The sequence below is a fragment of the Ornithorhynchus anatinus genome, chromosome 2 (assembly GCF_004115215.2).
Source record: "Ornithorhynchus anatinus isolate Pmale09 chromosome 2, mOrnAna1.pri.v4, whole genome shotgun sequence".
Taxonomy (NCBI): Eukaryota; Metazoa; Chordata; class Mammalia; order Monotremata; family Ornithorhynchidae; genus Ornithorhynchus; species Ornithorhynchus anatinus.
In genome coordinates this window covers 19,326,254-19,341,109 of record NC_041729.1, presented here as the reverse complement: position 1 = coordinate 19,341,109, position 14,856 = coordinate 19,326,254, and the positions used below count along the sequence as shown (strand labels likewise).

The following is a 14,856-nucleotide window of genomic DNA, read 5'->3' as shown; positions in this document are numbered from 1 at the left end:
CCAAAATGAGGCCAGGATTTCAGGGACAGGAGGGAGTGACGATCTGGAGGGGGGGGGAGGCTACAAAGAGCTAATGTGGGAAAGTCACCATTATGGGGATTTTCACCCTGATTAGAAACTCTCCAGTCTGGTCAAGTGTATGCATCTAGCTCAGGAAACCCCACTGACCGCAGTGATTGGACACCCATGATTCTAGCTTCATCTTCTGGGATGAATTTCACAGATGGTGAGCCTTGCAAATCTTAGGTACACATGACTGTGATGTCTAAAACTGGGGTATGTATATAATTTGTATTGGCACTTGAACTTAAAAAAAACTCCTATCAGCACGTTCTATGCATTCCTCTTTTGTGAGCATTTTCTGTTTTGTCCTGTCAGGATTACAAGCTCCTCAAGAGGAGGGCCTTTTCCTGTTCTTCTCTTATAATTCCCCAAAGCACATAGTACAGTGCCCTACTCAAAGCAGGAGTTTCTTTTTTTTTTATAAAGATCATAACAGTAAAGGGGCTCCAGGAATCAAGTGGAGTAAATTCTTGAATTGTTCCTGAGTCTTTTACATGGTTTCCTGCCATTTGTGTTAAGGCACACAAAGAAATCAGTGATGAATTTTGGGTTTTGGTATTCCCTCTGAAAAGTCTCAAGAATAAAAACAGCATTTTTTGGCTGAGTTTTTACACAGGGTATTGATCTCCCTTTTTCATCATAAAAATGGGAAATCAACCTAACTGCTGGGAAGCCTAGTGATTTAGCACTAGAAAATTTGACACCATCCCCTCCTTCCCAACCTCCTCAACTGCCCTGTAACTCCAAGGTGTGTCAGGAGTATATGTTCATAATAATAACATTTATTAAGCACTGACTACATGCTGAGCATCATACTAAGCACTGGGAAAAAAATACATGGAAGGGCCTCATGGCTCAGTGGAAAGAGCAAGGGCTTGGGAGTAATAGGCCATTTGTCACCTGTGTGACCTAGGGCAAGCCACTTAACTTCTCTGTGCCTCAGTTACCTCATCTGTAAAATGGGGATTAAGACTGCGAACCCCACCTGGGACAACCTGATTACCTTGTATCTCCCCCAGCGCTTAGAACAGTGCTTGACACATAGTGAGCACTTAACAAATACCAACATTATTATTATTATTGTTATTATTAATAATTAGACCTGAAAAATCAAAGGTAAAGTTGTTCTTTTCTGGCCTGGGATATACCATACTAAATGTAAACTGGGACTGTAGAGGAGTTTGTGACTTTCAGGAGACTTATTTACACATAATTGGAAACGGGCAACTAAAGAAGGACAGAAAGTGGACCCTGGGGGTTTGGATGGGAACAGCCGGGTAAATAGCACATTTCCAATTGCACTGAAGAATGTGTGTTACTTCCCAGGAGCCTAAGTCTGAGTCTGTCTGGGCTCAGGAGTGAGATAAGGGGAAAAAGCTCAAGTGTTGGGAGGTAGAAGAAGGTGGGCTGTGGGAGGCAAAGTCTATGGACAGCAAGTGCTTTGGCGACCCCTAGTGCCACATCAGAAGCAGAACACCGCTGCCTGTGACTCAAAAACAAAATGTTGAGGAGGAAGGAAAAAATGATTTGGAGAAAAAGTGGGAGGAAGAATAAGCAACAGGATGCTACGTTCAGATTAGTGAGAAAGCTTCGGCAAAAGCCTTGCACTCACACCAATTAGTTCCCCATGGGGGAAGGTGTCAGGAACCCACAGGTGGAAAGATTACACACACACACACACACACACACACACACACGACAGGACAGGACACCAGCCCCTGGTATGGATGCCCACGTGAAGACAGAGGATGATGGAACTCAAATCTCAGCCAAGGTGAAAGCCGTCATTTTTTTGTTTCGTTTTGGTTTGGGTTTTTTTAAATTTCCCTGGGGGAAGCTGACCTTACCTCCATGTGCTTCAGAGTGCTATGACTTTCATCATCAGAGGTTTTCTGCTGGGATCTTAAGTAAAGAATTTCATCCTGGATAAAATGGAACCACACTAAGAGTGAAATTATAATCCCTTTCCTGCTAAAAATAATTACCCCATTCTAAGTTTGTACTGAGAATAATCACGAGCTTCGCTGTGGAACAGTAACATTGAAAGTATAGTTTTATTTCTGTACGTTGTGACCATCATCAAGACTGCTTCCTATCTGGATGCATGTCCATCTACTTTTTCTTCACTAATAGAGGGCTTCCAAAATTACTCCATCATAGAGAAAAATTATGCAAAAGAAATTTCCCATTTCCTTTAAACCCAGGAGGCCAAAACTGAAAACTGATACCAGTTTGGTTTTTGTTGCCCTCTAATCTTACTGTTGACTTGGGCTGGCTTTCACTCAATCAGAGAATGATAAAATGGCCTGAACTGTAGAACCATTGTGACCTAGAGAAAAGAACATGAGCCCTGAGAATTGGAGGACCTGGGTTCCAATACTGGTCCTGCTGCCTGCTTTCTGTGTGATGTGGGGCAAATCACTTAATTCTCTGTGCCTCACTTTCCTCATCTTAAAATGGGGATTCAATTTCTTTTCTCCTTCCTACTTAGAATATGAATCCTATGAGGAACAGCAACTGCATCCAACCCAATTAGCTTTTATCTACCCCAATTCTTAATATGGGACTTAGCACATAATAAGAACTTCACAATTATTATTATTTTAACTGCTTTCTTCTCCTTTAAAATTCTCAGGCAAAATGTCAGGCCCAGAGCTCCTATTTAACATTGGCTTGTACAAATGTTTTCAATCAGACTCTCTCCCCTGAAATTCATGTAAAAACCACCCTGCAAAAGGAGATCATCATTCTTATTTTAGCTGGAAAACCTGTCCTGCAATCCTAACGCTGAGTACCAGATGGCAGTCACGAGGAGGCTTAGGTCTCCTGGAGGAGAGACTGGAGGATTTGGTGGTTAGTTATTTTTACAAGCTGCTTTCATTTTCAAAGACACTTGTTCTGAGATTTTTGTTGGCCCTTGGCTTGTCTGCTGAACAACGTGTCCTCCTCGGAACATGGGATAGGAAAAAAAAATATTGGAGATGTTCATTAGGAACACTAAAGTCCCGATGGGGTGAGCCCAAACCAAATTCTGCTCATTTTCTGCTCACCGAAATCCAGCTGGTGCAACCCCTAAAAGACCCAATTTCAGCTGGGAGGCCATGGGTGGTCAGCCCAGGCAGGATTTGAACAGCAGCAGCAGCAGCAGCAGCAGTCTGAGCCACTCACCACCCCCTTCACAGCTAATCTCTGGGGGAGAGAGGCTGCCCCATTCCCAGGCCGCTGGGATCCCATTATTCCCTGCTCCAGCCCAGAAAGGACTCAGACAGCAGAGTGAGGCCTTCCCTACTTTCAGATTATTGAGGAAGTCTCTTTCGTGGCCATCACAGTACGATTTCTAGGACTATTGGCCTGAGACATGAGGAGCCTAAAACCCTGCTGCTCCTTTCCTGAATATCGTCATTCTAATGTCTTTCATATTTTTGCTCATTTTTCATTGCATTCAGTTGCCAACTCTTTTTCTCCCCCTTCTTCTGAGATGGTGAGTCCCCTGGGGGCCCGGGATCTTAACCTGCTATTTCTTTCCCGGTGCTTAATACAGTGCTTTGCACATAGTAAGCGCTTAATCAGTATTAGAGAAGCAGTGTGGCTTAGTGGAAAGTGCATGGGCTTGGGAATCATAGGACACAGATTCTAATCCTGGCTCTATCACTTTTCTGCTGTGTGACCTTGGACAAGCCACTTAGGGTCTCTATGCCTCAGTTACCTCATCTGTAAAATGGGAATTAAGACTGTGAGCCCCAAGTGGGACAATCTAGAACAGTGCTCGGCACATAGTAAGTGCTTAACAAATACCATAATTATTATTATTACATCAGCACTTGGAACAGTATTTGGCACATAGTAAGTCCTTAACAAATACCATAATTATTTATATTGTTAATACTACCATTACTGGGAAGCAGCATGGCCTAATGGAAAGGGCATGGGCCTAGGAGTCAGAGGACCTGAGTTTTATTCCTGGTTCTGTCTCTTGCCTGCTATGTAACCCTGGCAAGTCACTTAACTTCTCTGTGCCTCAGTTTCCTTATCTGTAAATTAGGGATTCATTGCCTTTTCTCCCTCCTACTTAGACTGGTAGTCCCATGTAAGTCAAGGACTACGTCCAACCCATTTGTCTTTTACCAACCCCAGTACTTAGTAGTGTGCTCGCCACACAATAAGCGCTTAACAAATGTCATAATTATTATGGTCTTCGTTAAACACGGTCCCGTCGTTCATTTACAGCCAAGCAAAAAGGAAAGAGACCTGAATGCTTTGGATCTTCTTGTGAAGCATCTCCATGTCATTATTCAGTTCCGTGACATAGCTGAACCTGGCAAAGTTCTTCTCTTCCTTTGCCAAGAAATCCTGCACCAACTCATCAAGGGTCCTGTCCCCAGCCAGTTTGAGCAGGCGCATATGTGCCACCTCGTAACACTCAAAACTCTCGATTTTGTGCTTGACCCGCTTGCTCGCCTTCAGAGCTGAAAAGGAGAGCAAAGCTGAAGTGCAATGGGCCCCAAGGAGTGCCAGTGAATCCTCCAGTCCTGAGCCTGGGGCCGTTTCCTCCAGGACAAGGACCAGAAGTCAAAATGTGAGCTGAGCTGGAAAACCAAAGGAGGAACGTGAAGGAGGAGCAGCAAGGCTTAGTGGATAGAGCACAGGCCTGAGAGTCAGAAGGACCTGGGCTGTAATCCCACCTTCGCTACTTTACTGCTGCGAGGGCAAGTCACTTAATTTCTCTCTACATCAGTTACCTCATCTGTAAAAATGGGGAGTAGGGATGTGAATCCCATGTTGGGACATGGACTAGTCCAACCTGATTTGCCCCAGTAATTAGTACAGTGCCCGGCACATAGTAAGTGCTTAGCAAATACCATTAAAAAAAAGAGGACAGGGCAGAAAAGGACCAAGGGGAGCAAGTGCTGCTAGGTGACCTGGATCCTGATAAAAGAAATGAAATGGGGCTCCCTCCCTGAGTTCAGACCACCAAACTCACAATTTTTCAGATTTATCAAATTATCAGCTGTATATAGTCCCAGATGCAGCAAAATATTACCCAAAAAAGGACTCAATCTGTTGATTCAAAATTCTCTTGCATAGAGTTTGAATGCTTCTTATTAAATGCCAAAATACCTAGAAAATTCCCAGATTCTGCTCCTTCCATTGCCAGACCCCAGTATGTAGGGATGGTCCATTCTCTACATTTAGTCAGTTTAGCAGAGGACCCTGATCCTCCCAAGGCCTGGGGATTGAGGCACTACCCCCTCTGACCTTGGAATGTTGGGGTCCTGTCTAGGAAAATTAATTGGAGAAGAGGCAAGAGAAAGGTAGTTTGGGAATGGAAGGGGTGTGAAAGAATGAAAACCCTCAAGGGAATAAGTCCAGGGGTTGAGTGGGGAACAGCGGGGACCTCCTGGAGGACAAACATGGAGCTAAAAAAAGCTAAGGTTTTAGATTCTGTATTAGAGGGCTAGTTTAATTACCACAGGGGGCAAGGAGGCCTGTAAGCTCATTGTGGGCAGGAAATGAGTCTGTTACCTTATATTGCACTGTCCCAAGGACTTAGTAGAGTGTTCTGCACACAGTAAGCACTCAATAAATAAAATTGACTGATGGGAAGGTGGGCTTTTTGCTGACTGAAGACCTGTTGGTGGGAGTCAGAGGTCCTTTCTACAAGCAGGGGAAAGGGGTTCACTTGGCCAGATATCTGACCCAAGAAGTCTTACTCCCTCAGAGGGAATTAGGGAAAAGCTTCCCAGAGGTACATGGACTTTTTTCAAGGTTCTGTTATAGAGAGTGGTAGCAGCCACCTGCATCTGGTCCCTCAACTCGCCGGCAGTGATATCAGGGGTTCCCCCAACAGGGAAACCCTGCCCCAGGGCATGAGGGGACTAGGCAGACTTGGTATTTTTCTCTCCAAATGACACTTTTGAAACTGTCAAATCAAACAGACTGGTGAAGGGAATGACCACAAATTTTCCTGCAAACCTCCTTCCATTTTGGCTTGTTCCTCGAATTCAGTGCGATCCATAAGCTTGACGGTTATGAAGTTCTTGAGCTTTACTTCACGATCAAAGATGCGCTGCAGTTCCCGGATCTCCAAGTTGTACTGGATAACGTCCTTCTGCCGTCTGTCCTTCATGGCGGCAATTCTGGCCATCGCTTCCACCCTTTGAAGAGAAATACAAGAAGCTGCCCATGATGCTTCGGTCTCATAGGTCAATCCCACTCAAGAAACTTTCCTTTCCTTGCTTCTCACTACACCCTCATTTCCCCTACTCATCCTGCCTTCTGTGTCACCTATGCACTTGGATCCATATCCCTGAAGCACTTATTATTCACCTACCCACAGCCCACCATACTTAGTACATAACCTTATACTCTTCCATTTCCCCTAGTAGTAATTTAACATCTACCTCCCCTTCTAGAATGTAAAATCCTTTTGAGCAGGGAACATGTCTATTAATTTCTTCATACTGTTCTCCCCCAAGAGTCTCATATAGTGCATGTCACAGAGTCAGCATTCAATGAATACCCTTGACTAATTGGCTCAGACTCCAACCTGTAATAAGATGCCATAGGAACAAGGCCCCAGTGGGACTTGGGTAAATTCCAAACTGAACAATCCTTATACCACACACTGGGCTAAGTGTTGGGGCTGATATGAGATAATCAGGTTGGATAAAGTCTAAAGGAGGGAAAAAAGTTATCTAAACAACATTTTATAGATGAGGAAACTGAGACACAGAGAAGACAAGTGACTTGCCCAGGGTCACACAGCAGAGAAGTGGAGGAGGAAGGATGAGATTCCAGGTTCCCCTGACTCCCAGACCCGTGTCCTTTACACTAGACCACATCCACATGGGGAGAGCATCGGGATTACATGTCACATTGTCATAAACATTTCATTAATCAGCATGTCAATCAGTCAGTTGATCGCATTTATTTAGCACTTACTATGGGCAAAGCATTGTACTAAGCACTTGGGAGAGTACAATATAACAATTCAACTGACATATTCCCTCCCCATAAGAAGCTTATAGTCAAGACAGCAATATCAATAAATAAATTACAGATATGTACATAAGTGTGGTACTGAGCATGTGCTGTGAATCCCAGCCCAGGGAGGGTACTGGGATTCTAAAGAAGAACCTTACAAAATGGTTCCAATCCTGATACCTTCTGCCACAACCTACCGCTGATCATAGGCTTGGGTGGACTGCTCAATGGCCACATTCATGATCTTCTTCTGGTGCACAACCTGTTTGTAAAGGTGCTGGTAGACAATGTCAAAAGCTTCTCTCTCAAACCTCAAGTTATCAATATCCTGCCGTAATTTGGCATTAGAGGTCAGTAATGTATCAAACTGCACAGTGACCTACAAAAAAAGAGCCAAATGAATATCTTCAAAAGGGGCCCTGGAGAGAAAAGGAGATCCCCTGGAAGAGGAATGAATAGAGAGGTACAAAATGAACGAAATGAAATCAATGTCCAGCAACAAATGTTACTTATTCTGAGCAGTGGCTCCTTGTGGACAGAGACTGGGTCTACCAACTCTATTTTATTGTTCTTTCCCAGGTGCTTAGGATGCATAGTTAAGCACTCAGTAATCAATCAATCAATCACATTTATTGAGCACCAACTGTTATATTGTACTCTCCCAAGAACTTAGTACAGTGCTCTGCACACAGTAAGCATTCAATAAATATGATTGATTGATGGAGTGCTTTCTGTGTGCAGAGCACTGCCCTAAGTGCTTGGGAGACTGCAGTATAACAGTCATTAGACACATTCCCTGCCCATAAGAAGCTTATGGTCTACACTGATAGATTGATTCAGTGAAGCAAGTTGACTGTTAGCAAGGCTGTTGTTCCTGTATATGTGCGTGTGCATTCTATGCTTTTTTTCTACTAGGAAAAGACTCAATCAATTTTCAAGTCTGAATCTGGTTGTGAAAATGTGGGGAGAGGCAGGGGTGAGATTCCTCGCTAATGTTGGTCACAAAGCTAGAGGGCTCTGAACCACTGTTTGGTTGTGGTGGGCTGGACAGAAGAGCTCTAGAAAAATATTTCTTCTCCTTCGTTCCATGGAGGCATTTATTGAGTTGTCATTATCAAATACCGTTGAGTTATTTCCAATTCACAGAGACTTTATGGACTTTTTTATCCATAGAGTGAAAAATACAGAAGTGGTTTACCATTGTCTTCTTCTGCACCGTAAAAGCTTAACTCTCTGCCATTGTCTTTGATCAACATTTTGATCATATGAACATCCACCTCTGACTTTTTCCCATGCTGCTGCTGCCTAGCACAAGTGAATCAACTTTGTCTGACGCTTAAGCTTAGACCTTTCCACTTTGGGTAACCCTAGCGAGAGAATATCTCAGTGGCACAGCTCTAAGCTTCAACGGCATTTGCAAACTCTCCTGCCACAGTAAGGTGTCGATTCATAGGAGAGATTTATTAGCACTTCCCTTTTTCAAAGAGACATGCCGTTCCTTAGCACTCCTACAGAAAAGAAGTCTTCAGTGAAGTATTAACATACTGGGTCTTCATTTGTGTCTGTGACCTCTTCCATAGAATGTTACTACTGTCTCAGTGTTCCACTGAAATTCCTTGTCCACCCCTCCACTCCCAAAGTACCTAGATGAGCTCCTCATCTTCCCTCCCAAGCCCGGTCCTCTCCCAGACTTCCCTATCACCGTGGATGGTACGACCATCCTTCCCATCTCTCAGGCCCGCAACCTCGGTGTCATCTTTGACTCATCTCTCTCTTTCACCCCACACATCCGATCCGTTACCAAGACCTGCCGGTCTCAGCTTTATAATATCGCCAAGATCCCCCCTTTCCTCTCCACCCAAACGGCTACCTTACTGCTACAGGTTCTCGTAATATCCCGGCTAGACTACTGTGTCAGCCTGCTCTCTGATCTCCCTTCCTCCTCTCTCTCCCTGCTCCAGTCTATTCTTCACTCCACTACCCGGCTCATCTTCCTGACAGAAACGTTCTGGGCATGACACTCCCCTTCTTAAACAACTCCAGTGGTTGCCTATCAACCTCCGCTCAAAACAAAAACTTCTCACTCTAGGCTTCAAGGCTCTCCATCACCTTGCCCCTTCCTACCTCTCCTCCCTTCTCTCTTTCTACTGCCCACCCCGCACGCTCCGCTCCTCTGCCACCCACCTCCTCACCGTCCCTCGGTCTCGCCTATCCTGCCATCGACCCCTGGGCCACGTCCTCCCAGGGCCCTGGAATGCCCTCCCTCCTCACCTCCGACAATCTAATTCTCTTCCCCTCTTCAAATCCCTACTTAAAGCTCACCTCCTCCAAGAGGCCTTCCCAGACTGAGCTCCCCCCTTTTCCCTCTGCTCCCTCTACCACCCCCTTTACCTCTCCGCAGCTAAACCCTCTTCTCCCCCTTTCCTTCTCCTCCTCCCCCTCTCCCATCCCACCCCCTCAGCACTGTACTCATCCGCTCAACTATATATATCTTCATCACCCTATTCATTTTGTTTAATGAGATATACATCACCCTGATTCTATTTATTTGACATTGTTTTAATGAGATGTTCTTCCCCTTGACTCTATTTATTGCCATTGTTCTTGTCTGCCTGTCTCCCGATTAGACTGTAAGCCCGTCAAAGGACAGGGACTGTTTCTATCTGTTGCCGATTTGTACATTGCAAGCGCTTAGTACAGTGCTCTGCACATAGTAAGTGCTCAATAAATACTATTGAATGAATAGTCTAGGGTTTTACACTCAGTAGTGCAAAACTAATGAAGAGTACAGAAGACTTTACTTACTTGCTGAAGACGAGTCTCCAAAATTTGAATCTGCTTTTGTATTCTCCGGGGACAGTTTGCCTTCTGTATTTTCACTAAGATCTGATTTTGTTTGAGAACTGTCTTCTCTGTTTCAAGTATCTATAAAAGAGATCTCCACATTGGAATTCACTCTGTGGGGATGACATACATCCTATTTCCCATGGTGTGAGGTGGATTGGAGGATGTGAGAGGAATTGCATTTGAAATGCCAAAAACAACCATCAAAGTAGGGAGAGAGGGAAATTTGTCTGTTGGGAATGTTACAAAAGGAGTCACTGTTTTCATTTTTGAGCTGAATTTTACAGATCCAGGGGGAACTGTAAAGAAAGTTTCAGAGGGGAGGGTGGAAAGGAGTTTTTCAGAGTTGAATGAGTTTTTCAAGGAGACTGAAACAGTAACATCTGGGTTAGGTGTGGTCTTAGGTAAATAGTTTTGGGAAATGGTTGGGGAATGTTTTCAGAGAATTAAAGAGAAAGAGCCGGTAGGGTTATTTAGCCCAATCTCATGCTCCAAATTCAGCGTCCATTCAAGTTCAAATTTAATCCCTTTGGATGGGGACCTGTTTCAAGTAAATGCAAGATGGTGGACATCAGATCCTTTCCTGGGAGGAGGGGAAAAGAATCTGCTGGAATTATTCTCGATTCACAGATCTGTAATCCATTCTCTTATCCTATCTTTTTTTCATTTTTACCCTCTGTGCTTATTTGGAAATGAATAGTAGACATCCCAAAGTAAAGTTGATGCCTGGGTCTTCGGGGGGTGAAGTACAGTTTTGGAAATGATTTATTTAAAGAAAATTTCTATTTCTGACCAGTATCTATCACCTGACACAAAATACAAGTTGTCAGAAGAACAAGAACATGTGCTCCTGATTGGCAGAATGCATCTCTGGGTTTACCAGCCTCCAGCCATTTCCCTCTACCATGCCGTCACTCTGGGGGACCACATGACAGATCCCAGAATCCCTGAGTGCTGGCCCTGGGGTAAGGGAAACAAGGCACAAGGCCTAGGATTCTCAAGCAGCTGCTGTCAATCAATCCAACTTCTACTCCCCCCGCAAATCCCAAACTACTATGGTAAAACTATAGTTTGCCAATATCCTTTTGATCTGCGTAGAAAAGGTTTCTGTACATGAATGTAATTTGAAGAAAACTTGAGACTTCTCAAGGAAATTGGTCTATGGCTTGCTCTGGGTGGACTTGGGTGGACTTGATCAATGGCTCATTTATATGCATGAAATGAGGCCTCTCCACTGATCTTGCAGCATCTTTGGCTCAGAGGGGAGAATATTATGAAGTCTGAATTTAAAGTTGTTCTCCCAGAAACCCTTTAATGCAAGTTCCACATAGAGAGAAGCTGCAGTTTCTTTGGGCACAGCAGTTTCTCTGGGATGGGAGATTAAATTTAGAGTTTTATTCCCTGTGGCTACTTTATACTGTTCAATGGGAGTCACTTTCAAAGGCTGCAGAAAGGGTAGAAATTTGTTACCTAAGAAAGTTGCAATTTTCCCATGGACTTAATGTTTTGAAAACACTCATGAGGGTTCCATGTTCAAAATCTTCTAGACTGTGAGCCCATTGTTGGGTAGGGATTGTCTCTGTTGCCGAACTGTACTTTCCAAGAGCCTAGTACAGTGCTCTGCACACAGTAAGTGCTCATTAAATACGATTGAATGAAAATGTGATGCTGTTACCGGTGAGTTTGGACACTGGGAGCCATAGGTATTCAGTCAACACTTTACTAGGACTATACCTTCTCATCCAGTTCTGCTAGTAGACTTCTCAAAGTTTTAATCAAAGAATCATACTCCTCCTTGGTTTGTAGCAAAAATTGGAGTTCGGTGCAGTTTCTGTTATCCAGCTGCAAGTTTTTTGGTGATCTCACAAGATTCAAAAGCAGTAAAATCTCATCATGCTCCTCTTTCAGAGCTTCTATTTCTTTGCTGTTGAAAAAACCATTAGGGAATGAAACCTGGCTATTGACAAGTCTAATATGTTTCCTACTTGGCGCTTCTCATCTGAGGTCGTCAAACCATTTTACATATACTAATTCCCGAGACTCCCTACTTGTATTTTGTTCATTTGGATCAAAAACCCCTGTGGAATCTCCCTCTGAATGCTGCAAGTCCCCCTTTCCATTTGGCCCGTGCTTTTTCAATGCCCTGAAGCAATCGGCAATAGGGAGATCATGAGTTACTGACATCTATGTACTCCTGGAAAACTTCATTCTAGTCATAGTTTCAGCCCCTTCTTCCATCAGTAAATCTGTTATTGAGACTACCCATAATTATCTAAATGGATTAATTTGCCATTTGCCTTCTTTCTTTTCCCTGGCCCATCCTTTAATGGCAGCCCTCAGGGCAAGTGAAAGGAACAAGGGGGAGAGCACACCCACTGGAAGGAAGAAGAGGTGCCAGGTCTGAATAACTCACGAGCTAGCAAATCAGCCCCTGGATAATCAGGAGTTTACTGAAGGTGGATTGTATCATTCTCCTCACTGTATGGATAAAGAAATTGAGGTGTCTGTGATACCAAGAAGCCAGTGAATGGTAATCAATAACATTCAGGAGTGCTTTTAATTCACCATATCTACATGCTAATCAGTGGGTTGTTTTTCAAATCCTATCTTCCTGAGAAAACAGTCTGTAATACTTTTTCTGTATTAATCAAGAAGCAATGTGGCCTACTGGAAAGGGCATGGGCCTGGGAGTCAGAAGGACCTGGTTTCTAATCCCAGCTCTGTCACTTGTCTGCTGGGTGACCTTGGGCAAATCACTTAGCTTCTCTGTGACTCAGTTACCTCATCTGCAAAATGGAGATTAAGACTGTGAGCCCCATGTGGGACATGGACTGTGTCCAACCTGAATAGCTTGATCTATCTGGGTGCTTAATTCAGTGCCTGGCACATAGTAAGTGCTTAACAAATCCCTCAAAAAGAAAAAGCACCCAGTGGCTTCCCCCGGTCTTTGGTCTCAGGCAGGCAGCCTCCTTGTGAAGAGAATCTGGATTATGGGGTTAACTCCACTGGGAGTAAATCTCAGCTCCACATACCACTGCTTGAGTATTTGCTTCTGAGTTTTGAGAGCTAGAGATTTGCGACTTTCCAGCATTTTACGGAACTGTTGCTCCAGTTTCCTTAGCTCTTCCTCTTCCATTATTTGTTTCTCTTTTTCAGTGAGTTCCATGCGGTCTTTCTGCAGACGCTTTCTCCACTGCTGGCGATCCAAAATAATTGGGTTATAGGAAGGCAAAATCAATCAACTGTATTTATTGAGCACTTACTGTGTGCAGAGAACTGTACTAAGCGCTTGAGAGAGTACAGTATAACAATGTCTGTAGACCTGTTCCCTGCCCATAACGAGCTTACAGTCCAGAGGGAAACAGAGGCAAAGGGAACACTGTCTAATGGCTTAAGGAAATCCTCATTTTGGCTCTCCATGGAATCCAAGGCCTTAATCAGCAAAGAACTCAGAGCATCTCACAGGACCACTGGATTAATAATTGCTCTTAATCGTCCAATTGTCCCTCCCATCTCCCACTTTGGTTCCCTAGGGAAGAACAGGGAAGGGGATGGAGAAGGGAAAGAGAGGGAATGGGAGGAAGCAGAAAGGAGTGGGTGGGCCTCCCACTTCCTTATGAACACAAGAGAAGCAATGTGGCTCAGTGGAAAGAGCACAGGCTTGGGAGTCAGAGGTCATGGGTTCTAATCCCGGCTCCGCCACTTGTCAGCTATGTGACTTGGGCAAGTCACTTAACTTCTCCGGGCCTCAGTTAACTCATCTGTAAAATGAGGATGAAGACTGTGAGCCCCATGAGGGACAACCTGATCACCTTGTATCCCCCCAGAGATTAGAACAGTGCTTTGCACATAGTAAATTCTTAACAAATACTGACATTATCGTTATTATTATTCTGCCTGCTACATAAGCATGCTCTTTTCTTACAACCCCAAGTTTGTTGTGGCACCTGTGGCATAGATGATACCTTTTGGGGGCCAGTCTGGCTGGGGAAATGTAACTTTTACTATCATAGTGGGGAGAGGAATGCTGCACTCTTCATTTTTGTTTTCCCCCATTAAATTCATTCATTTCATAGTATCTCCTGAGTGCTTACTGTGTGCAGAGCACTGTACTAAGCACTTGGGAGAGTACAATATAACAATAAATAGCAATAAATTCCGATCAGCACTCAAAGATTTCTAACAGTTTGTAAAATAACTGTGCCGCTTCTTCCCACCTCTTTAACAATTCCCTGGTTATCTGATTTTACCTTTGATGGCATTTTGAAGATATCTGCCTTTCCTTCTGTGTTAAGATTTTGACAAGGTCAATTTCAGTGATCTTCTCCCTCTGCAAGGCTTGCTTCTAGGTGGAGTAAGAGAAAGAATTCAGTTTGCCATTCAAGTCAGTGAAGAGCAACAGGACTGTAAGACTCATCCCTTTCCATATCCCTTTTCATTCCCTTTCCTCTGATTATGCTTGGCTTATGAGAAAATAATCACAGATGGCTCCCCAGTTGTACAGAAGAAGAACATTTTTTGCAATGTTATGGTGAAAAAAATGTTCCTCTTATCAGGTTTATTATTAGGGGCAGAGCAGATGGCTTAAGTGTTTCTCTTACCCTCTAAGTACCTACATTCCCTTAGAGAAAGAGTGAACACATGCTATCCAAAACAGGATTTACCCCTATGTGACACATACAGCCAACCACAGAAAGGGTTAAAATAAAGTTCTCTCTTCTGCCTGCTTGATTTCCTTCTGTAGGCGTTTTCCTTTATTTAAATCTGAAGCTGAAAATCACTGATCAGCATTGTTATAAAATCTGCATTTGAAATATAATCACCCTTTGCTCTTACATAATCTGAGGTGCTGAGAGGACTGTGCCCACACTAACTGGCTAATCCCACAGTGTCCATGACACCAGTGGAATTCATGCTCCTTGTACAGAGCACCTTAGGGTGGAGGGGCTGGAGGCTCAGAAAGAA

At 43.9% G+C, this 14,856-nt stretch overlaps 1 protein-coding gene across 6 annotated transcripts in view; it reads right to left on the bottom strand.

Moving 5' to 3' along the window:
- Window positions 1–14,856, bottom strand: part of CCDC63 (coiled-coil domain containing 63) — a 48,116-nt gene that overhangs the window by 10,021 nt on the left and 23,239 nt on the right. For 3 of the 6 annotated variants that reach the window (XM_029048285.2, XM_007655356.3, XM_007655350.2), the window contains 8 exons: window positions 14,142–14,236; window positions 12,924–13,087; window positions 11,626–11,815; window positions 9,853–9,972; window positions 7,245–7,426; window positions 6,037–6,218; window positions 4,312–4,529; window positions 1,911–1,985 (listed from right to left, as the gene is read on the bottom strand). In XM_029048285.2, coding sequence (XP_028904118.1) covers window positions 1,911–1,985; window positions 4,312–4,529; window positions 6,037–6,218; window positions 7,245–7,426; window positions 9,853–9,972; window positions 11,626–11,815; window positions 12,924–13,087; window positions 14,142–14,153 — 1,143 coding nt within the window. In that variant the 5' untranslated portion in view covers window positions 14,154–14,236. The remainder of the gene's footprint in view (window positions 1–1,910; window positions 1,986–4,311; window positions 4,530–6,036; window positions 6,219–7,244; window positions 7,427–9,852; window positions 9,973–11,625; window positions 11,816–12,923; window positions 13,088–14,141; window positions 14,237–14,856) is intronic. The other 3 variants (XM_029048309.2, XM_007655365.3, XM_007655375.2) reach the window with 2 other exon arrangements.